Source organism: Eupeodes corollae, chromosome 3 (genome assembly GCF_945859685.1).
Source record: "Eupeodes corollae chromosome 3, idEupCoro1.1, whole genome shotgun sequence".
NCBI lineage: Eukaryota > Metazoa > Arthropoda > Insecta > Diptera > Syrphidae > Eupeodes > Eupeodes corollae.
Genome location: NC_079149.1, coordinates 2,035,500 through 2,060,981, shown reverse-complemented (window position 1 = coordinate 2,060,981; position 25,482 = coordinate 2,035,500). Strand labels below are relative to the sequence as shown.

Here is a 25,482-nt window from a genome sequence, read left to right as displayed (position 1 = left end):
TAGACTACGCGGGACCCGTCGCTGGAATGATGTTACTCATAGTATCTGATGCGTATAGCAAGTGGCTTGAAGTTAAAACAACTAACTCGATGACAACTGGTGCTACTATATCTATCCTCGATGAATTATTTGCTGCGAATGGTGTCCCAGTAATAGTGGTGTCTGATAATGGCACAAATTTTACGTCATCTGAATTTAAAACGTATCTACAGACAGTTGGCGTAAAATATCATAAGCTGACAGCACCGTACCATCCATCAACGAATGGACAAGCCGAGTGGAGCGTACAAACAGTAAAAAATGCACTAAGAACCATGGAAACTACTAAGACCTCACTTCAGCTAAACCTTAACAAATTCCTTCGGCAATATAGAAAAGCACCTCATACCACCACAGGCCAATCACCATCGCAGCTATTTTTGGGTCGTTCACTCCGGACTAGTCTAGATCTTCTCAGACCTGATGATATATTTACAAAAGTAACTGAAAAACAAAACTCGCAATTCAGCCCAACCTTCCGCATTCTGCAACCAGGGCAATCGGTCTTTTTCTTATCAAACAACCCTCGTATGGACAAATGGGTTCCAGGAGTTATCAGGAACCGTTTGGGAGACCTTCATTATGAAATCACGTACCTTGGCAAACGGTTTAAACGCCATATCGACCAGATCAAAGGTCATAAAGATAATTATTCAAATAATCAAGATAGAACTCATGGATCGCAATATGCAGAGCATATAGATGTTCCAGTCAACGATCGCTCTAGTCAATACATAAGACCACCACAAACGCCTACACCACATCAACAGCCATTGAGTGAAACTAGTACTGCTGTTGTAGTACCTAAGCAGCAGTCACTTACTCCACAAGAGACGCATTCACCTGGACCTGGAAGTCAATTAATTACACCCCCAGCAGCTCCACGAAGATCCACCAGACCTCGGAAGCCTCGGGTCTTATTCTCACCTTAGCCACGAAGGGTGGGAAGAAATATTGTGTATTTGCCTTAATGAGAGATCTGTATTTGTTTTGTAATGTGTATTCGACTTTAACCATCCATCTTTCTTTTTCTGATTTATAGCTATCTTAAATCATCTCTTGGATGTATCTAGAATTTTATAAGATATATTAATAAACGCATCTTTTGTAAAAGAGTTCATTAAAAGCATTCCTTTGTAATAAATAAAGAATTAATAAATAGACTTAACTGCATACACAACAGAAACTAAAAAATAAAAAATAAAAAATTTCAAACAGTAAGAGTTTTTATTTTTTTCAAACCTACCTTGTTGGTCAGAAGAGTTATTTATTCATCCAATGGTTCTATTAAAACATGATTTCTACAACACACATGTGCATATGTAAGCATTTATTTCAAAATAATTATTGTAAATATTCAATACCTTACCAGTTTCTCAATATATTTAAAAAATAAAATAAAGCCTTGATAACAATAACAACGTTCCAAGGGATACATTAGTTTTTTGTACAATCTTTGTTTCAGTTTAAGACATTTTCTTAGCCTAAATATATGATATTATAATTGATTTAATTTCCAAGTACGACATAAAGTTCTATTGACTAAAGGTACGAATGTATTTTCTTTTTTTTTTGGCACAGACCTTTAGGTAAATGTTTTTCTTCGAAATTACTTTCCAATGGCGGGAAATAGAATCGGAAATGGAGATTCATTTTCATGATTCTTTTGCGGTGTTGGTGGTCGAGGGTCTGGTTCTGTGCAACCAATGAGCCAGTAAGTTGTAACTTTCCCCTTACCCTTGAGTTCGACTTCGCCACGAAGTTCCATTTCAAAAGTTCCAAATTTGTCAAAAATTTCTTTTGCCGCTGGTGAAACATGAATTTTTAGCGCTGAAAAAAAAATCAAAAGAAATAATCATAATGGAGATATATGTTTTAGTTGTAACTAGACAATTCTTACGAAGACCAGATGATTCCATTCGAGAAGCAGTGTTAACCGTGTCCCCAAACAAACAATAGTGTGGCATTTTTTGACCCACAACTCCCGCGCACACAGGTCCAGCATGAATTCCAATACGGATTTTCAATTGACACTCAGGTTTATGTTTAATACTGAAAGATTTGACGGCATCTAAAATTGCAAGTGCCATAAGACCGATTTCTCGAGCATGGTCATCGCCATTACGCTCCGGAAGACCAGATACCACCATATAAGCATCCCCAATAGTCTCGACCTATTTTCCAAAAGAAAAAAATAATTAATTAAAATAATTCATGATGAATTTATATAATTTACCTTATACACATCATAGAATCCAATAATACGGTCGAATGTGCTATAAAGATCATTTAAAAAGCTAACTACTTCCATGGGACCACTTTGAGCACAAAGGGCTGTAAAGCCCACAATATCACTAAAATATATTGTCACACATTCAAATTGTTCAGGTTGGACCATTTCGCCAGCTAAAAGTTGAGTTGCAACTGGCCTTGGCAGAACTTGATAGAGCAATTCTTCAGTCCTACGTTTTTCCATGCTTAGTTGTTCTGTTTTTTCCTCAACCAAACTTTCTAAATTATTTGCATATTGTTCCATGCGACGCAGCAAGTCATCCATAAGATTCTCACAGAAGCCCCTTTAAATAAAATATAAAAAGGCAACCTTGATGAAGGTGCAAAACTTTCTGAAATGATCTTACTTCATAATAAGACGAACAGTTGATCGAATTGTTACAAAAGCTGGTCGATCGTCTGGATTATCTGCCCAACACTTGCTCATAAGATCAAGAACATCCAGAGGACAATCTCGTTGGCCAACGAAGGGTCGAAAAGGTGATGGAGACTCATGTGCTTCAACACGGTTCAAGATTGTTTGAACGTCCATGAATTGTCGAGCAGTTTCATAAGGCCCACCTCGTACTACGATTTCTTCCAGAATTATAGCAAAAGAGTAGACATCACCTTTTTGAGTAGCAGGGTTGCCAGGAAGAATAGTTAATGGAAGAAGTTCTGGTGCAATCCAAAGAAAATCTAAAAAAATGATAACGTAAAGTAGCATTAATACAAAATATGTTTTTTGTTTACTATTGTAATAATTTTGATCCTTAAGGAAATCTGAAGGTGTAGTTAGCGTGCGAAGGCCAAAGTCTGATATTTTTAAAACAAATCGTCCATCAATTAAGCAATTACAAGATCTTAACTTTCCATGGACCTGAACATCACTGTTATGAAGGTAAGCCATCCCCTAGAATGAAAGATTAATCAGTACAACTATATTAAGCTCTTTTATTTCCCTTACCTTAACAATATCATGAATCAATGACATCCGAAAGTTCCAATCCAATTGGATAGCCTCGTTTTCTAGGACATCTTTATAAGACTTCCCTTGGGACAGTATTCGGTCAATATTAGAACAGTTGGTCTTGGAAGATCAATGCATGCTCCAACGAATCGTACAGTATTCTCATGACACACATCTCGTGCTTGTTTGATTTCCCACAGGAGGGTTGAAGTTATATCGACTTTTTTCTTAGCTATTTTTTTGATAGCAACTCTTTCACCTTTGTATATCCCAATTGTAGTGAATACTTGAGTCAAAGGTAGAGATGTGCAACTTGCTATTGATGCTCTTCCCGAGTGGACTCCATATTGTTGAAGGGATAAGTTCTTTACGTTCAATAAGCAAGCTTACAAAAATGTTTTAAAATCTAAAGATAAAATGTACCTCAGCATTTAACTTTTGGAGACCAACTTTGCTTCCAAATAATCGTCCAACTTCAAGGAGCACTTCATCAGGGCGTACTCGCCATGACATGTTATTCAATTCACTGTTCAATTTTAATTGTCTATAAATGTATAATATCAGATTTTATATACAAACAAAAAATTATGTAGAGTACAACCCAAACAACCAAAAACAACCTACTTCTGTTCTTTAAACCCTAGAAATTAATTACAATAATTTATGCAAATTGTATTACATTTATTATTTTTTAAATATTAAAAATAATGATTTTCTAAATGTTCCCCGAAACAAAAAGTTCAACTTTAAAGAAGGTAGATGACTTACTTGCACATCAAATACACCACCAAAGTTGCAAATCCAAGAAAAATGGCAAACGCAAAGGTCACGTACATGATGATCATTTCTTTATTATAATAAACAAATATAGAAGAAAATGTAAACAAATCAGAAGTGAATAAATTTAATTCAGCTAAGGAAAGCCATTTCAAGTGCGTACTCACCATTTCCATGACAGGCGGGTGAATTTCCCAAAAACCCACACTTGGGGATATCTGGTGGAGGTCCTTCCCTCCCACCAGGCCAATGAATTCGTTTTCCACTTACTGAGGTATAATTTCTGCAAGACGGACGTGACATGGAGATTGAGGAAAATGATTTACATATCAATCAGGATTAAAAATAAAACCAAGAAATTCATTCGTACCGGTTGATACCGTAATAATGCGCAACAACTTCGAAACGTCCTGTGATTGGATCCAAGTCAAGAATTGAATAATCAGCATCCCGATCTCCATTGTTATCTATTCGCACGTGTCCTGTGATTCCTGTTTGGGGGGAGGTAAAGTTGATAGATTAAATCAAATATTTTGTTTTTATTTATCTTTCTCAGCCAGACATAATAATTATGTTCGTCTACAAATTTGATTACCATGAAAATCTCGATTCCACATTCGCTTGGTTATGGCCATACCGTCACGTATATCCTCGTCTTCTGAGAGTGTTTCGTTAAGGGCCATTCCAAGGAGATAGACCCCATCGTAAAAGGCTCCAATAAATATGTTCACCTGTAAGTTTGTTAATCATCGGGATTTGCAAACGAAAACTCTGAAGTCAACAACTACCTCTTCATCCTTGCTAAAAGTGTAATTGTAATTTCTTGCTGCTACATCTCGGACATTGTCGGCAAATCCTTGAAATTTAGGACTTGTCGGCTGAAGAAGAGAAACTCGCAGTAAGGCTTCATAGGCTGTGCGAGCTTTAGTGTCATCAGCATCACCCATTTCCCAATCATGGTCACCCCAATAAGAACTCTATATAAAATATTTGAAACATAATATTATATTTTGAGACGAATTATTTTTGTTTGTAGCCTTCGGGACCAAGGTATGTGTGTTTACCTGAAAAATCTCAACATCCAGAAATACCCAGTCACCTTTTGTCATTTCTAAAGCATGAGCGGCCAGCATAAATTTTCTAACAAGGGTTCCACGAACAGAAAGGATAACGACTTAAAAAATAGAAAACAACAAACATTAACATTTAAATGGAAATGTATTCCAATCGGATTTCGAAGATAAGGGTAAAAATAAGTCGCACAACAAAGTCGCACGTACTTTTTCAAATATTTAGTTTCTAAAATAATAATAATTTCAATTCAAAATGTGAGCTACCTTTTTTGATCTAAAAAAAACTAAAACACTTCAAAAAGGTATCTAGAATTTGGGTTGCAGATGGTTTTGAAGCATTTTTGAAAAACTCTTTCGGAAAAGAAGTTTCTTTATGACTTGAATTGAGTGTGGATTTATTTTTTCTTCAAAAAAGTGAAAAAAATACAAGAAGTTCGGTTCAAAATTCAGAAACAAAATTACTCAGTTTTTGCTGTGAAATACTGGAAAGTTAATAATATACTGTTATTCTTTTTCCTACATTATACAATTAGTCTTTTTCAATAAACTCCAGCAGACGACAGAATAGCCGTATTCTTTAATGAACTTTATACAAAATTAAATTGAAAAAATAAAAAATTTATAATAATAATAATAATAACCAATAAACTTTTGAAAAACTGGTGTGCCACAGGGTTCCGTTTTGTCTCCCAAATTTTGTTTGTTTTTTATAAATGATATTTTGTCTGCAACTTCTAACCCACTAAATTGTTTCGCTGATGACGTCCCTCAGCTTTTTATTTTCTTTTTAAGATTCACATCCTTGTTCTTCGGATGTTGACTACCAATCGCAGCGTATGATAATCTCATTTAATTCTGATATTGGCAGCATTGTTCAATAGGAAATCAAAACCAAAAATACTCCATTACCAAATTACTCCAAAAAAATATTTGGGCCATTCATTAACGAAAATTTATTAGAATCCAATACAAAAAAATTGCGCTCGCACCCTTAATTTGATGGTTCTTCGAACGCATCTTTGAAACAATAATTCGAGGTTAATTATGAAATTTAAAGAATTTCGTAGTGATTAGTCTAAATTAGTGAATTAATTACAATAAAATGATGTTGAACATGCTTTTTTCAAGACAAAAATGTACATTGGTTCGCTATCAACAAAATGACTGCAAAATTAAAGCTTAAAACTGACTTTTTCATCGAAAAAAGTAAAAAGAAAATCCTGAAAAAACATATTAACCTCCCCATTTTGTTTTTGCTTTGCAAAGTGCCGCTAGCCCTCGGCTTCGTTTTTTTTTTGGTTGTTTTCACATCTATTCATGGACTAATTGTCAAAATTACAAATACAACAATGTAAACAAACGGGTTTGGGAGAGTGAAACGTACGAAAGATTCCGATCTTGGTAAATGGAGTATTTTTGATCAAAACCGTGTAGAATTCAATGCTTCGAAAACTCAATGCTGTCTATTATCGCAAAAGGGTAACCCTACGCTAATGCCACTAATCATGGGTGGCACGTGCTTGACTAGACTGAACATCTGCATCTTCTGATCAGGCTATTATTAATAAAGCCTGTATTGGTCCAAAACTTGAGTACACTTATCTATCTGGGCAGGTGCTCCAATAACATACTTAAATCGCTTGAACATCTCTTGAGTACAGTCGCAAGGTTTCTTGTCTATTATTGTTTAATCGCTATGTTTACAAATAATGCTCTAATGACATAGCCAGTTGCATTTCTTTCCTCAAACAATTCAACCGTATTACCCGTACTTCTAGAAATACCAATCAGTCAACCCATGAGTCCAATTTCGGACGTTGTTTGATGTACAGACATTTTTTAGGCGCACTACATGGATGTGGAACTCTTAAAAAATAAATTAGGTGGCGCAACAATCCGTTGAAAGTTGGGGCCTAGCATTCCTGTGTGCGAGTAATGTTGTCAGGAATGGAGGGGACCTACAGTTTTTAGACTGTTTAGTTAGAACGGCTAATTTAAGAAAGCACTTTTTATGACAAGAATTACTCTTGGAGAATTTTTCAATTTCTCGCAAGAGGCAGTAAGCCTAAAAAAAACTTTAGACGGCATAAGCATGACAGTCCAATTATAAACAGTTCAAGACAGATATTATTTAAAATAGTGCATACGTAAGAACACTTTATACATTTTAAATTTGTTGACCACTAAGACAGCTTTCGATAATCTAAGAGGGTGAATGGAAACTCCATAAGCCATAAACATCTATTAAGCTTTTAATAAGTCTGTCGTCAGTTTATGAAATTTCTTAACCATTATAACTGTTGACCTGTGAGGTTCTTATATAAGATTGAAAATTATGTCCATTGGTTAAAATTCCAAGCGTCAAATTTGTAAAGGCTTTGAAAGTTCTAATTAATTGATTGACACAAAAATAGGTTGTCCTTACCTCTAGCATACATACTGGCATCCCTGAGATAATTTTCATACGGTTCCTGCTCGTTTCCATTTAGTTCTCGAACAAAACTCAACAATCCTTCTTGTCGCAAACCGTATTCCAAGTTTTTCCCTAAAATTTACAAAACGTTTTTAATTAAAAAAAAATATAATTCATTTTCTTTTAGCTTATTAAAACATTACCTACTGTCAATGAAAACAAATCCGATCTGTCCACTATTAAGGCAACATGCTTCCAATTAAATTGCCGAAAAACGCTTGCAAACACCAATTTCAATCTACACTGGCAATAGGACATTCGCGTGAGAGTTGGATATTTTGATTTGTCCTTAAACATCCCCTATATATCAAAAAAACAGAAAAAGCGAAGATAAAATGTATGTACAGCAAAAGATATTTGTGAATTTTTTTTCTGTCCCCCTAAAAATGGCACATCCATCCTGAAATTCTGAAACATCAAATAAATTAAGTAAATATACAACATTTTGATGGCAAACACTCCAACCAACAACAACAAAGAAACACGACATCAATTAACTACAACAAATGGAATCAATTTTGTAATGCATGCAATTAGAAAGGAAGACTCAAGGATCAACTTGAATGCAATTTCAAGTGTTTCGTTTAGAAGAACACGCAATCGACTAAACATTCGATGATTAACTTTATTGCTAACGCCAAAAGCCATTAATGTCCTTAGATCCTATTCTTATATACACATGTATGTATTTATTATGATGGGAATGTACTAAGTATATGGCAGTATGTCTTTAGGTAATAAGTATACTTTGGTGCATAGCATGAGGAACATACTTAAAATGATTTATAGCTTCTTTGTGGTTTAACTGAGGTATATCCGTTAATGTATATAATATAATGTTTTTTTTGTTTTTCAACTTTAAAAAATATCAGCTTCTTCATTTCGTAAAAATTAAAAAATAAACTCATAATGTTTTCTAATCCAAATTAAAATGGTGTTTCATCCCGAAAACCACCCTTGTGTTTTCTTAGCAGTTAATAGACTCCGAAATAATTGTTTGAACCTTCAGTAAACCTTTTTCTATAAGACGTTTAAATCGGTAAGAAACAGTTGGTGATGAAAAATGAGGTAATGGCAGAAAGGTTGAACAAATATTCAGGAAAAAGCTCATAAAATTCTATGTTAATATTTTTTTTATTAAGATTGTTCTAATTTGTTCTCTAGATGGTAAACAATTAATATAAGTCTTTCATCAAAATCTTGATTAGGAATCCAGATTAAAAATGGTTTGTATTATGCCAAAATCATGTCATAAGGTTAAAGAAGATTTGAAGTTGGTTATTATGATTTAATTCTGTAAATAAAGTTCATTGGTCTATTGAAGGGGATAAGTGTATGTAGGTATGTTTTAAGTTGAGTGTAATAAATTGGCAATTTGTTTAAAAAGAAAAATGGAAAATAAATCCACTCAGACAAATAAATGTTTTTACATACGTATAATTACACATATTCTTAAAAAAGATCCTATTTTAGTGGTGGCGCTATAAAAATAAAAGACCATTTGTGCTGCCTCAAAGGGACCCTTAAGTCGAAGTTCGTAGGTAAGATTTGTTTTCATTCGTTCTAAAAGTTATTTTTTGAAGATGAATTGAAAATATTTAATAATAGTGCTCAGATAATTTCGTAATAATTTTGTATTCGCTAAAATTGGTAGTTTTGGAGGTGATTCTATTTAATATTTATTTAATTTCATTTATGTGTGGTTTCTTTTTAATTTGGATTATTGTAATATGGTGTGATTTTATAATTGAATCAGATTCCAAAAAGTAATCACTTCATTGCCCGTGTTTGTTTCTATAAATAGTATAGTAGAAAATTTTCATGAAAACGCATCGGCAGTAGCCAGATTTTGTATTTAAAAATTGGTACAACTTCTATCAGAATATTAATAAAAAAAGTACAAAAATACGAGTAGAAGAAAGTTATGTGAAAATCAAAAGTTAAAATTAAATTCAGCAAAAAAACTACCTAAAATAATATAATGGACAATTTTCATGAAGAAATGGTAAGAAAACATCTGGAAATTGAGAATTTTAAAAAAAAATTCATTTAACAATTGCTTCAAGGAGGAAGTTTGTTCGTAGACTACTACTTTAACAAGTAATGGTCTGTTTATTTTCATGTTTGTGTACAAAAAATATAGTTTTGTTTTAATCAAATTAAAAAAAAAAATTCACATGGAGTAGGTAGCATATTCTTATATGGTGCTGAACTATTTAGTTCTTCATTGTTTAACACGAAAAAAACTATCTCACTTGCACTTCATAAGAAACATCAAAACACCATATGCATTTTAGAAAGTTATGTCAAACTTAATAATTTTTAAATCTTCTCGTGCGGTGGAAATATCAAAAAGATTAATTTAATATAAACTGAGATAAGCCTTTGGTGGAAAAATAGCAAAACTTAATTATATTTTCAATTGTTTTTCTTGCAAAATAAGCCCACTTAGTCCATTTTCATTAACAAAACTAAATAATATCAACAGTAACAGATTGATTTTTTCCCCAATGGAAAACACATGACTCCAAATGCACAACTACTCAACGAACACAGCCATCGAGATAAAAATGCAATATCAATCGTACCAACATTTAAAAACTAAATGACATAAGATCCATTCGAAACTCGTATAAATGTCAAAACCCCATCCGTAGTAAGATTCTACTTTAACTTTTATCGGTAGTATTTATACTATGGATATTGGTTTTGTTATTAGTGTAAGATCCTTCTAAACTATTGATAGATTTTATAACAAAACACGGGTATTTTTGACTAAATGAGTTCAAATAAAATTTTCCACGAAAAAGTTTAACGTTTCACTGTCTTAATTTTTCATTTTTCATTAGAAAAGAAAGGTATTCATTGTTAGGAAGAAGATTGTTTGCTATTCAAATATTAAATAGAATTATAAACAATCTTAATTATTACAAGTGTCAGAAGGGTACTATGTCCATTTTCTTTTTACAGTCCTATAATTTTTATAAATTCAAAACACGAACCTCTTAAAATTTTACATATTTTAATGTTCAAGAATATATGCACTATATTATGTACAATTATGTACATATATGAATTAAATATCTCTTCCCATTTATTTTTACTTAATATAGACTATGGCAATGGCTACAATCAATGAATACATTACATTTAATTATTTCGGTGGACTTAAAGTCATTACACGTATTTCCGATAGCTTTCAAGAAGGACAATCATCAGAAGCAAAGAGGAAGAGCCCAACCAAAGCGATTATACCTAATCACCACTCACTCAAAGTGAACAGATCTAATATAACTTCAATACAGTGTCAGGGTCGTCCTTCAGAAGCCACCTTTCTTAAAGTGTGTGGTTGAATGTAGATTATTGTGAATTTATTTGTGTTTAAGTGATTAAAGGAAATTAAAGATAAATTTCATCTCCAATAGGTAAGCTTATTTCGTATTATAATTTTGTTTTAAATTTAATTTGTAAATACAATGAATGGGAAATTTTGTAATATTGTTGACAATTGACTTATTTTGTGGGTGTCAATGTAAAATTACCTTTAATTGCAATTTAAAATATATACAGGTTATATAATCAGAAACAACAAAAATCATTTTTTGATTTAATTTTATTTGTAAACAAAGGAAATGGAATCAAACTCATATACATTTGATACCATTTCCTGTCATTGTCATTAAAATTCAAGATAAAACTAAAATCGCTGACAAATAATTATTGAGAAGATTTGTCACGCAAACACTGCGAGGTACAGTTAGTTCTTAATACACTCTCGGAAAATAAAGATACAAGAGCTGTGCTCTTTAAAATATCTTTTCAAATCATCTTTAAATTAATTCAATATAAAATTCACATTTTGTATGTACGTACTCGTATGTGTAAGTTTCCGATAAAAAGGACAAAGTTTGTCAAAGAATGGGTTTCGACTTATGATTAGATCTTGGTATCTGAGAGTGCGTAAAATAACGTGGAATTTTTGATAACCATCACATTTTTTGGAACAAGTCCTTTTCTACCTTATGAACGATCTTAGTATGAACCAAGTCTATATTTTCTATTCCTGTTTGGGTTTGGAGTTAAATAGGTAGGGAGGTATCAACCCAATTTAAGGATTAAAAATAAGTTTAACGAAGGTAAAATGTAGCAGGTATGTAGTAACTATTAAGTTTATGGATTAAACATCGATTTGTAGAAAACTATTAGAGTGGCGATTTTTGGTTTTCCCAGCTTGAAAATAAAATAATAAATTTTTGACCAAACCTTAAAAACAGTTCTGCTCCCTTTAAAAAAGACAGGAAAAACTGAGCCTAACTATAGAAAGGTTTAGACTTATAATTAATTTGGATCTTTGAAATAAAATATGGCTGCGGAAGTTCTGCCTTATTCTGCATATAGTATAATAAAAGTTAATTAAGCAATTTAAAAAGTGAAAAGAATGCAAAACTTTAAAAAATCTTATCATTTACATTATTTTCCATAATTTAATTTAACATTTAATTAACTGAAAATTTAACGTGAAGGTACCTTGCTTAACTTATTATGTTCTCATTAATTTAATAATTTAGATTGAGATTCATAAATTGTATACTGGAAAAAAAAAACTATTTATAAGACACCTACTTACCGTACTTTCATTTTTCCATTTATGAATCTTTCCCAGAATTCCTGATGTAACTGTCAGTTCACCTTCAGAAGGCGGCTATATTGCAAGGGCATTTAAAAGGGATACAACAAAATATTAATACAAATAAAAAAATGTATTATTTTTAAAAAACATTTTTTTGAATTTGTCTGCATTGATTTTATTGACCTTCAAACGATAGAAAAATGTCTAAAATTACCCTAAATTTAGCTTTTCTTGTGTTAAACCCTTTACGGAGCTTACATATACAAATTTAATTCTTTTGTATTTAAAGTAGTTTTAGATAGAAAACCATTAAGTAAATAAGAGGCTGCAATGCGACCCACACTGATAACTTCCCATTCCGTCTGTCGATTTGTCTTGCTTAAAAGTTTGGATGTTTTCGTGTTGGGTTAAAAAAGTTGTCAGTACAATTATTCCTAAAAAAATTAAAATTATCAACAACATTTTTCATATCAAGAAACAGTTTTGTTTGTAAATCTAGTTTTGTTCAATAGCTTTTTAGTCGAAAACAAATTTTTCCAATTTTAGTAGCATTTTTTAAATTTTTACAAATTAGATGAATGGAATAATTTTGAGAGATACAAGAACCGAACATCAATTTTTACCAAATTTGCGTAGATTTTATTTTTTTTTATGAAAAACGGACTGTTGGGTTTAAAAAAAAAATTACTGAATTTTGAAAACAATATTTTCTGTGAAATAAAAAAAGTTTGAAGACAATATTTTTAATTTTTGAAAAGCTATTTGAGTGGAAAGTAATTTTTTACCAAGTTTAAATATTGTTTTTTTATTTTTTGTAAAAAAAACTGTCAATTAGATCTTTCTCAATTTATTTTAAATGTTGACAACAACATTTTTTAAAAGATAAAAGATAAATTGATTTTGCTCAAAATTTTACCAGTTGTTGAAAACGTTGTTTTGTATATATAATAACCGTTGATTGTTTTTTTTTTCAAAAATATATTGGTTTGGTATCACGTTACAAAATATATAACATTCGTCTAGCGTGATTGGTTCGTGAGATATTTAGTGTTACCCAAAATGTTCACCTTTTTTAAACTGCTATGGTAAAAAAAAACCGCCTTTTCTGCATCTTTCTGCATTATTATCTGTAAAACAAAATTTATTTGAAGTCGATATCTCTTCTAGTTCTTGAGCTATGGACGACGATAAAAACGTCGCGAAAGTATCCATATCTTTCCAAAAATATTTTATTGCGACTGTATGGACCTTGAAACGTCGAGAAATATCAACATTTTCAATTTAACAAATCGGACCCATTACAATAACTTCCTATGGGAAGTTAATAAATTAGGTAACACAACAGTCCGTTGAGAACAAGGGCCTATTGACTAACAACTCTCAAAATTCCCGTGTGCGAATAATGTTGTCAACGATGGAGGGGACCTACAATTTTAAGCCGAATCCGAACGGCTAATTTGAAAAAGCACTTTTTCATGACAAGAATTACTCTTGAAGGAATTGTCAATTCCTCGCAAGAGGCAGGACCCACGAAAATTATTTTTTTTTTAAATTAAGGTGGCACAGAATTAAACACAAGACCCCTTGTATGACAGTCCAACGCACTAACCATCATGCCACCGGTACTAAATTTATAAAATAGTTCGATCAACGAAAAATACAATTCCGCGTTACAAAGATATAGATTAAACTAAATGTATGGTCTATTCCAGTGGCCCAAAAATATTGCTTTAATTAAGACGAAAGTTAACATAAATTATAAAAAATATAACGGCTTTTTTCCAGAACTTGCAATTTGTCTTAGAAAAAGAAGAAAAGAGTTGCAAAAAGATAACGGGCAAAGTACCATTATTTTATCATTCCGCTTTTGAGTTATAAGCAATGTAAAAAGAGTGTACAGGGTGTCCTATTCAAGTGGCGATGAGTGTATCAAAGTGACAAAAATCACAAAAATAGGTAATATTGAAAGAGAAAGTTATAATTTAATAAATAAATTTATCAGAACAACATCATTGTCTTATGATTAATGACTAGCTCTTTTATGACAAAGGTGTTTTGAAGGCAAATTAGGACCTACAACTGTGAAATATTTGTCTCCCTAAAATAAAACCTTATAAAAAGATACAGCTTTAATATTAAATATAGCTAATAAAAATTAAATGATTAATTTTTAAAACCAATCCTCATCATAACAGCTTTTTCTACCATAAAATAAAAGTGAAAATCCGAATCTATGCCTTACTTAATAAAACATAAAAATTGGTTTAGCACAAACAAGCAATATCATCAAGACTAAAAATTGAATCAATAATAAAACAATCTGTGCGATATCCTTGTTTATTGTATATATGTATGTATTCGCAAATTGGCGGCATTGGTAATGCCTGTAGGGCAATGGCAAAGGTACATAAGCTCAAAGGGATGACAAACAAGGTTATTGCTTTGTCTTTTTTGCTCGTATCCACTGTAAAGGTAAACAATACCTTGTTGAGTTTGTATATAATATATTGCCAATAAGGAAGCTGTGGAAGTTAAATGGCGTTGATAAGACTTTGGGAACTTGAATCTTTTTCAAACATAACAATAACGTGCTGCATAATTATAATTGTCATAAATCCTTTTATTTCGAAGGGATTTAATTTTAAGAATTTTGCGTCCACTATTTAATATAAATCTAAGTTTATCTGAATGAAATAATAAAAGTCAGTTATTACTATAAGTACTAATTGGGATGACCCCCCTTTAATTGGCTTGATGAATATTTTAAATAAACTATCCCTTATTCTTTCAAATTTAAGGTTTGTGTATTTTACAATCTACTCAAATCCTAGAACGTGAACTTTGACGGAGGATGTTCTTTTCCTAGGTAGATATACAAACATATTTATGGAACACTATAAAAATTTATTGAGTTTCAACTTTCAAATCTCTGCCGACGAAACCGTTAGTGATTATTGATATTCTCTGGGTAAATGACAAGGAATCTTTTTTTTCGAGTTCTTTTTATATTCCACTTAGGAAATACACACAAAATAAATTGTACTTCAAGCTTGAAGCACTCAAGGATATTTTTGGGTTAAAACTTTACTTATTTGTATGATACCTATAAAATATGCTTTTTCTAAAAGTAATAAAATGTTGAGTAATAATCGTTTGAAAGTTTCTATTTTGTTATTAAATTTGAAGATAAAAGAAAACTTTGCGTTTAAAATGGTACAAGGATGGTAAAATGTTGGTTAAAAAAAGATGCGTCATCTGGTGACAGACGTGCAAAAGATAATCTTATAATTTGTTTACAGAAATCTAACAAGTCTAATCTTAAGTTCCACTTCAAACTTAAATTTCATGTGGAGATTTGAGGTTTTAAAGCAAAGCTCATGTTTGCAAAAAATTACTTAACATTTTTTTTTTTTTATATAAGCGCACACTTTAGGGGATATTTCTACCCTTATTATGTAAAGACACAGTGTGAGCACTATGAAGAGGAGAGATAGGTTGAAAGGAGGTATCGGTGCACATTGGTTTTGAATTAATGAATATTGCAATATGGCTGGGAAAAACATTCATATGTCATTCCACATTCGCGTAGTACGGCTAAAGAACGAATCTCTGTACTTGACAGTACGACCAAAGTTGGGCTCTAGGGTATACTGATGAGCATTCCTAGAAGAGTATGAAGTTAAAAACTGTGAATCGGATTTGAAAAAATAACCAAGGGTTAACAACATTATATTGTAATAAATAAAATAAGTTTTAAGTCAATGACATTGACATTAGTTTTCAAGATATTTTAATCGAAAAACAATGTTAAGAAAATTTTAGAAGAAAAATGTCATTTCGATTTTACTAAAAATTATGTTCTAAAAAGTATGCGTAATATATTTTGAAGGTAATGTTTAATGTTCGGTATGACGTCACAATGTATTCTATACAAAATACAATTTTGAGGTCTATAGCGTTATTGATTTGTGGGATATTTGGGATCAAAGACACGTTTTTTTAAAACTGCTCCAATAAAAAAATTAACCATCTAAAATGTTTTGAAAGCGCTTTCGGCATATTTTAAAACTATTGTCTGTAATTTAAAATTTATTTGAAGACGATATCTCTGATAATTCTTGAGAAACGACCGACGAAAAAAAGTATCCCGAATTTGATACGTCAAGAAATGTCAGAATTTATGATTAGAAATTTCGGAACTGTTACAAAAATTTCTAATGGCAACTTAAAATTAAGAAGTATTTCTTATTTCTCACCTGATCCCCCATTCCGGTAATTATAGGAGTATTCCAATACGCCGCCAGCCTTGCTACTGGTTCAAGTGCAAAAGCACATGCCGGCCCAACAAATGCTATCACGTCGTCCTTAAAATGCATATCAGCCGCTAACCCAGGAGCTCTTGCTCCTGAACATGATGGATAGCTAGACAAAAAAAATGTTAAGTTAAAGAGAATCAAGCTTAATGTTCCTAACAAAAATAATGCGCCGACTTTGCAAAAGAAAATAACATCGACGTACGAACGATAATAATTTTAGTTTGAAATTATTTAATATTCTCTCTTCTATAATTTGAATAAAATTGTATAATTTAATATCTGATTACACGGACAATTAAATTTTCTCAGATGAATCCCTAATATGCACAGAACAAAGCCACCTTCGTCGTCGAATATTGTCTATCCTCCCAAGGCATAGAATTTGTTCAATTGTGTGCAAATAACCAAGATGTTTAATATTTAAATAAAATGCTTGTGAAATCGGAAGGGTTGCAAAACTGGGAACATTATTTCAAAACTGGAATATTTGCTGCCGGTAAAATCTATTCCCATAGATATATAAGATGTACGCTCTTCGGCACGTTCTTATTTTTATTTTCCAACAATTTATTTCAAAATCATAACGTCGTCTCTCAGACTATATGACCAAACCTACCTCGCTTGGACTTTTCTAAGGGTAATATTATGTGGTTTTAGGAATTCTTCATTAATGGCATCCAAAGCCAGATCAACAGCTGGTCCACATCTCTCCAAATCAAAAGGTGAATCTTTGAAGAATATTAAAAGCCATATATAAAATTCACATACTCTTCAATTAATCACATATTGCTCACCCAAATGTGAAGCCATTAAAACGCCAACATATAAAACTCTCATTCCTGTGTCTTCATAGTCAGCCGAAGATAATTCCCTTTTAGTGATTCTCCATGATGATGGTCGTGGTTGTTGTTGCTGTTGTAGTTGTTCACCACCACCCACCACTTGTTGTTCCAGGACTCCTGATGACCCACTTCCATTGACATCCTTTGGTAATTCCTCCCAAAATCCATCATCAAAATATATCTTTTTCGTTTCGTAAACTATGCCAAATGTTTTAATGGCCACAAGAAGACAAAAGCCGATTGTAAAAAACAAAAAATTTCCTTGCATCGCAGGATCTGTCTTGGGAATACGACGAGGTTTGGGGAATTGGAGAGAGGATAGGATGAGGGGGGGTCTAAGGGTTAAGGTAAAAGGTAGCTGTGATTTCGGTTTAAAAGGGAAACTTGGTTGGTGCGGTGAAGTCTCTTGATTTTTATGGATTGTTAATGTCGAAAATAATGACTCCTGATGACATAAATAATGACATTCGTCATAGTGAATGAGGGTTAATAACCGGGAACTCCTGTGAATTTAAAATGGGTGCTATCACTTTGACAAGTTTATATGTAGGTTTGTGGGTATTGCGTTATGATTATTAAATTTTATGACATAATACTTTATAAATACTTTCAAAAATAGGGGTGCTTTAAACAAGACGACACTTTAACGCAGTATCCTATTAAATTTTATAGCACAATTATAATAAAATTTGTTTGTAATTTACAAAATTTTGAACTTCGACATCAGATACGGGAAAATATTAAATTTTACAGTGATTTCGTCAATAATCAAAATCAATTTTATGTAAATGCTTTTTTTTTGTTGTATAGCTTAAATGACTGATATTTATTAAACACCTAAAACCTTTCGTCTTTACAAAAGAGAGAACTGAGCCAGGAAAAGAAATTAGTCCCACACCTAGCATACATATAAGAGGACTACTTAGCTGAAAATAGGCTTTGAAATAACATGTGAAGTTATTCTAAGAATATCAAAAACAATTATTGATAATCTACAGCTCAGAGACCGATAATAAAAATATACTCAAGGTATTAAAAGCAAAACTTTGCAGTATAAGCAAAAATAAATAAAAAATAACACCATCAGTCAATCAACTTGGATAAAGCATAACTTTTTGATATCAAGAACTTCGAGATTGTCAAAAAGTTGATACATACTTACCTTGGAATTAACAAACATTTCTTGAATAACTCTTTAAGGATATTCAACTAAGGATAGCCCTTCAAAATAAAATAATTTGCTCAAATTTCCTTAAGTCGTATTTATAGGTGAGCATAAAGATACAACCTTGAACATTCTGAGTTAACTACTTAAACCTGTTTAACTTCTTATTTTATTAAAAATCGACCTAGAACTTTCTATGGCATTTCAATTTTCAGAACAATTAAGTATATTTATAATATACACTCTTCAAACTGGCTTATAAAACATGTTTACAACCTCATACACTCCCTGTTGTCCTATAAAATAAGTTATTCTTTATTCAATCGACGATATTTTACTTGCATTTTACTTTTACTGTACCGGAAATCTTACACTACACATAACAGGAAATCTTGCGTGTAAAGTACCAACCACAGTGCAATCATAAAAAAATAATTTAAAGTGCATTTTCAAAATACATTAAAAAATCATATTTAAGTAGCTTTTAGTTTTCAAATTAATTCAATGCATTGAAAACAATTAAGAAAAGGAAGTGTCCGTTTTTGAGGATGGGCAACTAAGTTACGATTTTAATAGTATTTAATATAAGAATGTCTCTCTTGTCTTCAAACACAAATTGAACTGAAATTATTGGTAGGAGTACTTTTTTGGATAATTTAAAATAATTTGTATTTCTATTTCACACAAACAAAAGTCACTCATACGCCCAGTATATCAAATTTGTAAATACTCAGAACAAGGTTTTGTAACTGGCCTTAGTTTGAATTCGATCATAAAATTAATTAATCCCGTGAGGTTTTTACGATACCATCATTTAAAATGCGTTAAAAGCTTTTATCAAAATATTCTAAGGCTAAGGCAGTACATTTATAAAGTAATTTTCCTTTCAATAAAATTTCATATGATTTTAAAAATTTTGAATCCATATCTTCCCGTTTTAATACTTTAATTTCTTATTTACTTATTTAATAAATCTTGATTATTAATCCTGCATAAACCTTAAGGAAACCTTGAAGAAATTATATCAAAAGTGTTCTAGAAAAACGCAAAACGGTATAAAAGTAATGTTTTGTTCGTAAAACGAATTCGTCACACAACATTTTTAAAATACAATATAAAACTATTGTTGAAAACGTTTTTTTTTTTATTAAGTATTGTTTTGTTTGTTAAGCAGGAAAAAAAACTTAATTTTGTTTGTTAGAATAAAGCCTGTCAAAATTATCAATAACAATATGTATTTACATACATATGTACATATGTATGTACATATATCAAGCATAGTTTTTGCTTAAAAGATCGATAAACTATATGGTGTTTTGTACACTTTTAAATCAGTATATTTTAAATACAAAACCAAATATTTTATATAAACATGTTTGAGTTTTTGTAACTAAAAACGATATCCAAAAGTACACTAGTACGAACAAATCTTTTAAGTTGCGACAAATCTGATGGAAAAAAACTGGAAACAGTGATGGAAAAAATAATAATAAGCAAAGCGTTTCGTTAAGCGTATAACCAAATTAAAAAAAAATTCCTACAACTCTCCATATCTTAAGAAAAAAATATACTATTTAATTGTTAATAATTATGAAAATCTCAAAAGTATTTTCCACTAATTTTAGCTGGAAAAGAAAATTATTTTAAAATCAAATAATTGTGATGGACCTTCAGTTTTGTGTTCAATTGAAAGTCTAGCATTTACGAAAGTGGATCGCTTAACTATCGCACAACGCATACAAATTGTTAAAACCAACAGCCGGAGGTGTGATTGAACCTTATTTTTCGAAAACGACGATGAACCAACTGTCGCCGTCATTTCGGAGCGTTATGATCATATGATAACCGACTTTTTATTGCCTGTTTTGAAAGAATACGACTTTGAGAATATGTGCTTTCAACAAGATAGTGCCACATATCACACAGCTCAAGAGAATATGGATTAATTGAAAGAGACATTTCCTTTTCGCGTAATTTTTCGACATGGCGATATCAACTGGCCACCAAGATCATGCGATTTGAAACCGCGGAACTTTTTTGTATGGAGCTAGGCGTACGAACATGTTCATGCAGATAAACTTTTAACTCTTGAGCACTTAAAAACCGTGGTGGTCGATTAAATGACGTAGTTGAAATGAGTTTTATTCGACTCTTTTCCGGGCGTGAATCAGAGTCGAGGCAAAATTTATAAAGAAAAAAACTGTCAGGAGGAGTTGGTTTTACAGATAAAAATATAGTTTTGCTTTAATGAAGTTAAAAAAAATGCACATGGAGTAGGTAGCATATTCTTATGTATTGCTGAATTATTCAGTTCTTCAATGTTTAACACGAATCAAAAAACATCATTTGCATTTTAGAAAGTGTTGTCAAACTTTATCATTTTTACATCTTCTTGTGCGACGGAAACACCAACAAGATTTATTTATTCTAAACTGAGATAAACCTTTGGTGAAAATTTAATTATATTTTCTATTGTTTTCTTTTGCAAAATAATCCCAGTTAGTCCATTTTCACTAACAAAACTAAATAATATCAACAGTAACAGATTGATTTTTTCCCCAATGGAAAACATATGATTCCAAAGAACAACTACTCAACGAACACAGGCATCGAGATAGAAATGCAATATCAATCGTACCAACATTTGAGAACGAAATCGCATAAGATCCATTGGAGACTCGTATAAATGTCTTCCGTAGTAAGATTCTATTTTAACTTTTATCGTTAGTATTCATACTACGGATATTGTTTTTGTTATTAGTGTAAAATCCTACTTAACTATTGATAGATTTTCCAACAAAACACGGGTAATTTCAACGTTCAGACTTTGTAGTAAAATAGAAATATCATGAAAAACTATATTGTGTGTTTTACTTATGTTTACTTTTGAAACCGCAAAATGGATAACCCTGTGTACTGTGTTATGGAGATTGTGTTCTTTTTACAACTTTTATGAGTGCTTCAGTTCATGAATCCTAACTAAATGGCACGTCCTCTTCAGCAAAAAGCATCAGTTTGGTGCTTAAAGACTGAATTTAGTCAATTTAATTTATTTTGAAAAAATCTCCTACTTGACGGTGAAAAAATTAGCAAAAACTCATAGTGCTTCCACCAAAATCCTTAAATATCATCTCCGTGTTTTTGGAATCGAACTTAAACTTTCTTGGTCGTCTGACATGATTTTTTCCATCTTCCATCTGAACAAATTTGTCTTTGTTTTTCTAAACCGACGATCAATAAACTCTTAATAGTTAAAATGTTAGCTAATTTCTTAATTGTTTCCATTATATTTTGCATCACTGTATTTATATAAAACTAAGTAAAAATAAAAATCTTATAAAATCATTTTTTCAATTTAAATATATTTCGGTTCAATATCTTAAGAAAAGGATACCTTTTCTTCCTTAACTCCCCTTAAAAAACTCAACTCTTCTCTAAAGCTACTAGTTGCTCCTGCTTTAAGTATTAAACCGTTTTTATTTGATATTTTTCTTGTTGGTTCATAAGAAAATCCAACCACTTTGTAAAATGAACCCAATAAGGACGCGGAAGATTCTGATTAACATACGTATGTTCCATATAAATACATTTTTGTAGATATTTTCTTTTTGCTTTAAAATCGCATATGATACGATTTTGTATCTATTTTAAGATTTATTTGAAACGAACTTTCGAAGAAAAAATATGATATGTAGATCCATGAGACGTGTATAACATAATTATGTATGTTTTCACATAAAAAGTTATGAATTCGTATTTTTTTTTTGTGTTGAAGATTTAAATTTGTTAGGAATTATGCAAACCTTAGGCAACACGCTGTAGTACAACATCCGTCAATTAAATAATAATTTAAGCGGTTTATTTCAGTTAATGCTCAGCTTTAAGAAAGAAGAGTTTTTTTTTGTCTTTAAACATTCGTATACTTTAACATTCAAAAACATTTAATCAATTACTATTTAAGTATTTTAATCCTTTTACTATAAGTTTAGGTAAGTTCAAATTCAGTAAGATTATTACACTCAATTCTCATTTCTTATTTTTAGACAAAATAAATCTCCACTTTTTTAATACAAAATTCCCCTTAAAGTTTTTGATTGGTGCCTTAAAATTTGTATACGTGTCTCAAACTGTAAATTGTATCTGTTAAATTTATATTTATATTTATTTAAATGGATAAAATGGTTATTTCTTTCAGTATCCTTCAATATCAGAACAAAAAAAGAGGCTGAGATGTGACCCTCACTGATAACTCTAAATCCCATCTATCGATTTGTCTTGCAAGGTTTGTATTTTTTCGTGTTTTTTTTTAAATTGATAGTTGAATTATTAAAAATAAACGAGATATTTAGTCCAAAACCAAGTTTCTTGAAAGCTTCTATTTCTTAAGTTTAAAAAAGTGAATAGAAAATCTAGCAGAGAATGAAATCATTTTGAAATCAATATCTTCATTTATTCAAGAGATATCGAACATCAAGAACAACTGTTGGATTTTTTAAAAAAATGCATTTGATTTAGAAAACTACATTTTCTGTGAGATAAAATTAGTTTAAAGCCAATATTTTTAATTTTTGAAGAGATATTTGAGTCGAAACTAAATTTTTAACAATAATGTTTTTTTTTAAGTTTTTATTTTTTGTTAAAAATTGTCAATTCGATTATTCTCAAAATTTTACCGAAACTTCTCCTATAAGCAAAAATCAGTTTGAAGCCATGAAAAGATATTTGAGTCAAAAATCAATTTTAACAACTTTTAGTAAGTTTTTCTTAGGTTTTCATTTTCTATACAAAACATTTATTTTTCGTTGCATAAAATTATTTTGGAGATAAAAACATTTTTTGTTCGTAAAATATTCAAGGTAAGAATTATTTTTTTGTTCAGTTCAGTTTTTTATTTATAAAAACAAACCGTTGGATGGATTTTTTTCCCAAAAATATACTTATTTGGCATCACGTTACAATATATAATATAAAATTTAATGCAAGTCGCAAGCGTTATGCTGTGTGAGATATTTTGGGTAGAACAAAATGTTCACCTTTTTTTTTAAATTGCTATGCACCACTCATTTTATTTTTGTGAGAGCCCTTTCTGCATATTCTACATTATTATCTTTATGCAAACATTTATTTGAAGTCTCTACTGGTTCTCAGGCTACGGACGACGAAAAAAACTTCCCGAACGTACGGCCATCTCTCTAAAAACCTCTTATTTAGACTCTAGGGAACTTGAAACGTCAGAAATATCAAGATTTTAAATTCTACAAATCGGACCGATTATAATAACTTCCTATGGCTAGTTTAAAGGGCCGCAGTTCAAACAACACTGATAATTACCCAGTAATGCTCTCAAAAAATTATTAATTGAACTTCAATTAAAATGCAATCAAAGTTTAAAGTTAAAGCTAAATCGAGAAATTTAATTCCATCAAATAAATTAATTAATTAATTCAAAAGAAAAACACTGTCAATTTTTTTTTTTAATTTTAACAACAATATTTTCTGAAAGATGAAATAAATGTAAATACCTTTCTTGATTCTCAATATTAAAATCAATGTTTTGCAAGTTTTTACTTTTTTTTGTAAAAATAATCGTCCATTGAATTTTTCTAAAAAAAAATTACCAGATGTCACAAACGCCAGTTTTCAAATCACAGAATTATCCTGTACGTTAACATATTAGTTTCAGTTTACTTTTTAAAATTGGAGTCTATATTATTATTGTCTCGAAAGATATTTTTATTATTTATTTTGTTAAAAAAAGACTTTTAAAATTATTATCTTTGGCAACAAATTTATATTGTAAAGTCAATAGGGGACTATCTGAGTTATGGACGTGTTTTTGATTTGAACAGAAGGAAATTGTTGAGTTATATCAAAATCAAATGTGATTAGACAGAAACTTTAAAATAATTTATTAAACTTTGTTTTTAAACTAAGAATCCATATCAAAAGATACGTTTGCTAGTGCAAAATTCAAAGAAATACATTTTATTCAGCATTAGTACTTAAAAAATTCGTAAAAAATAAATTAATTTTCTTAACAATAATTTATTCATTTTAATTTTTTGTATAACTTCTTCAATGTTGTTTCATTTGTTTTACTATATTTAAAGCAAACTTACCCGTTATTAGAATTCTGTAATATCCCTTATTAAATTTTTGAACATAGTTTAAGAAATTCAAGACATGAAATTATCACTTTAAATTTAAAATAAATATTACCACAGCAATTCAGAATAATCGACTTATTTTTCAACACTTTTCACATATTTATTTATTTACTTTATAGACATATTTATTTTATTTTAAAGACACTTTTTAAGTGTTTGAAGTCGTTTAAATCGAATTTAAAGACCATACACTCCTTCAGTATAAGCTCAAAATATAAAAGAATATACCAAACCACCAGTAGAAAGGACTTTAATAAACTGTAAGGTTTCTTATTCGTGACTTCGAGAGAGAAAAGATCCTTTCGTTACAACCGACCGGCAACGAATGAGCTTTCTAACCAACAAGAGGTTACTTTTAAAAAGTTTTTATTTGTTTCCTTTAGCTTAGACATTAAACCCCAGCAATTGAGTTGAGAGTTGAGCGAGTGTACAGTCCTGAGTCCATTCCATATAGAAGCTGAAAGTGTTCTTTAAAGGAGCAGTCTCTTGGTTTGTTTGTTGTGTTGTTGTTTTTTGGTTTTACTGTATTTATATTTAAATGCCTTTGGCTCATCGCCGCTTCGATATGTTTTGAGTAATAGAAACAAAGCATGTAAGGTCATTTAAGTGTTTTCTTTTCAGAGTGGGTTTAGCATTTCATTATCATCGCCACCATTAAGGACACGTCTCCGGTTGTTGGTCGAGTTTCGTTTCGTCTTGTGTGTATGCCGTTATTGGTAATAACAACGACTATAGACTAAATCAGTATCCTTTAATACA

At 30.9% G+C, this 25,482-nt stretch overlaps 2 protein-coding genes across 2 annotated transcripts; one reads left to right on the top strand and one right to left on the bottom strand.

Annotated features, from left to right (window-relative positions):
- Nucleotides 1-29: 29 nt before the first annotated feature.
- Nucleotides 30-971, top strand: LOC129948929 (uncharacterized protein K02A2.6-like). The gene has a single exon (XM_056060078.1). The coding sequence runs from the start codon at nucleotides 30-32 to the stop codon at nucleotides 969-971; it is 942 nt and encodes a 313-aa protein (XP_055916053.1).
- A 360-nt stretch (nucleotides 972-1,331) lies between these two features.
- LOC129952538 (atrial natriuretic peptide receptor 1) lies at nucleotides 1,332-25,025 on the bottom strand. Its single transcript, XM_056065156.1, is given in 21 exon segments — nucleotides 1,332-1,869; nucleotides 1,940-2,213; nucleotides 2,276-2,615; nucleotides 2,679-3,009; nucleotides 3,064-3,223; nucleotides 3,278-3,352; nucleotides 3,355-3,645; nucleotides 3,704-3,824; nucleotides 4,049-4,127; nucleotides 4,225-4,340; nucleotides 4,428-4,548; nucleotides 4,653-4,788; nucleotides 4,846-5,034; nucleotides 5,122-5,231; nucleotides 7,556-7,675; nucleotides 7,747-7,903; nucleotides 12,231-12,305; nucleotides 16,490-16,655; nucleotides 17,166-17,277; nucleotides 17,344-17,894; nucleotides 24,676-25,025. Coding segments are annotated over 20 exon segments (3,510 nt in total). The 5' UTR covers nucleotides 17,660-17,894; nucleotides 24,676-25,025; the 3' UTR covers nucleotides 1,332-1,648.
- Between the last annotated feature and the right edge of the window lie 457 nt (nucleotides 25,026-25,482).

Coding starts and splice junctions, on each gene's coding strand:
- LOC129948929 (XM_056060078.1), top strand. CDS start 30: ATGTTACTCATAGTATCTGATGCGTATAGCAAGTGGCTTGAAGTTAAA.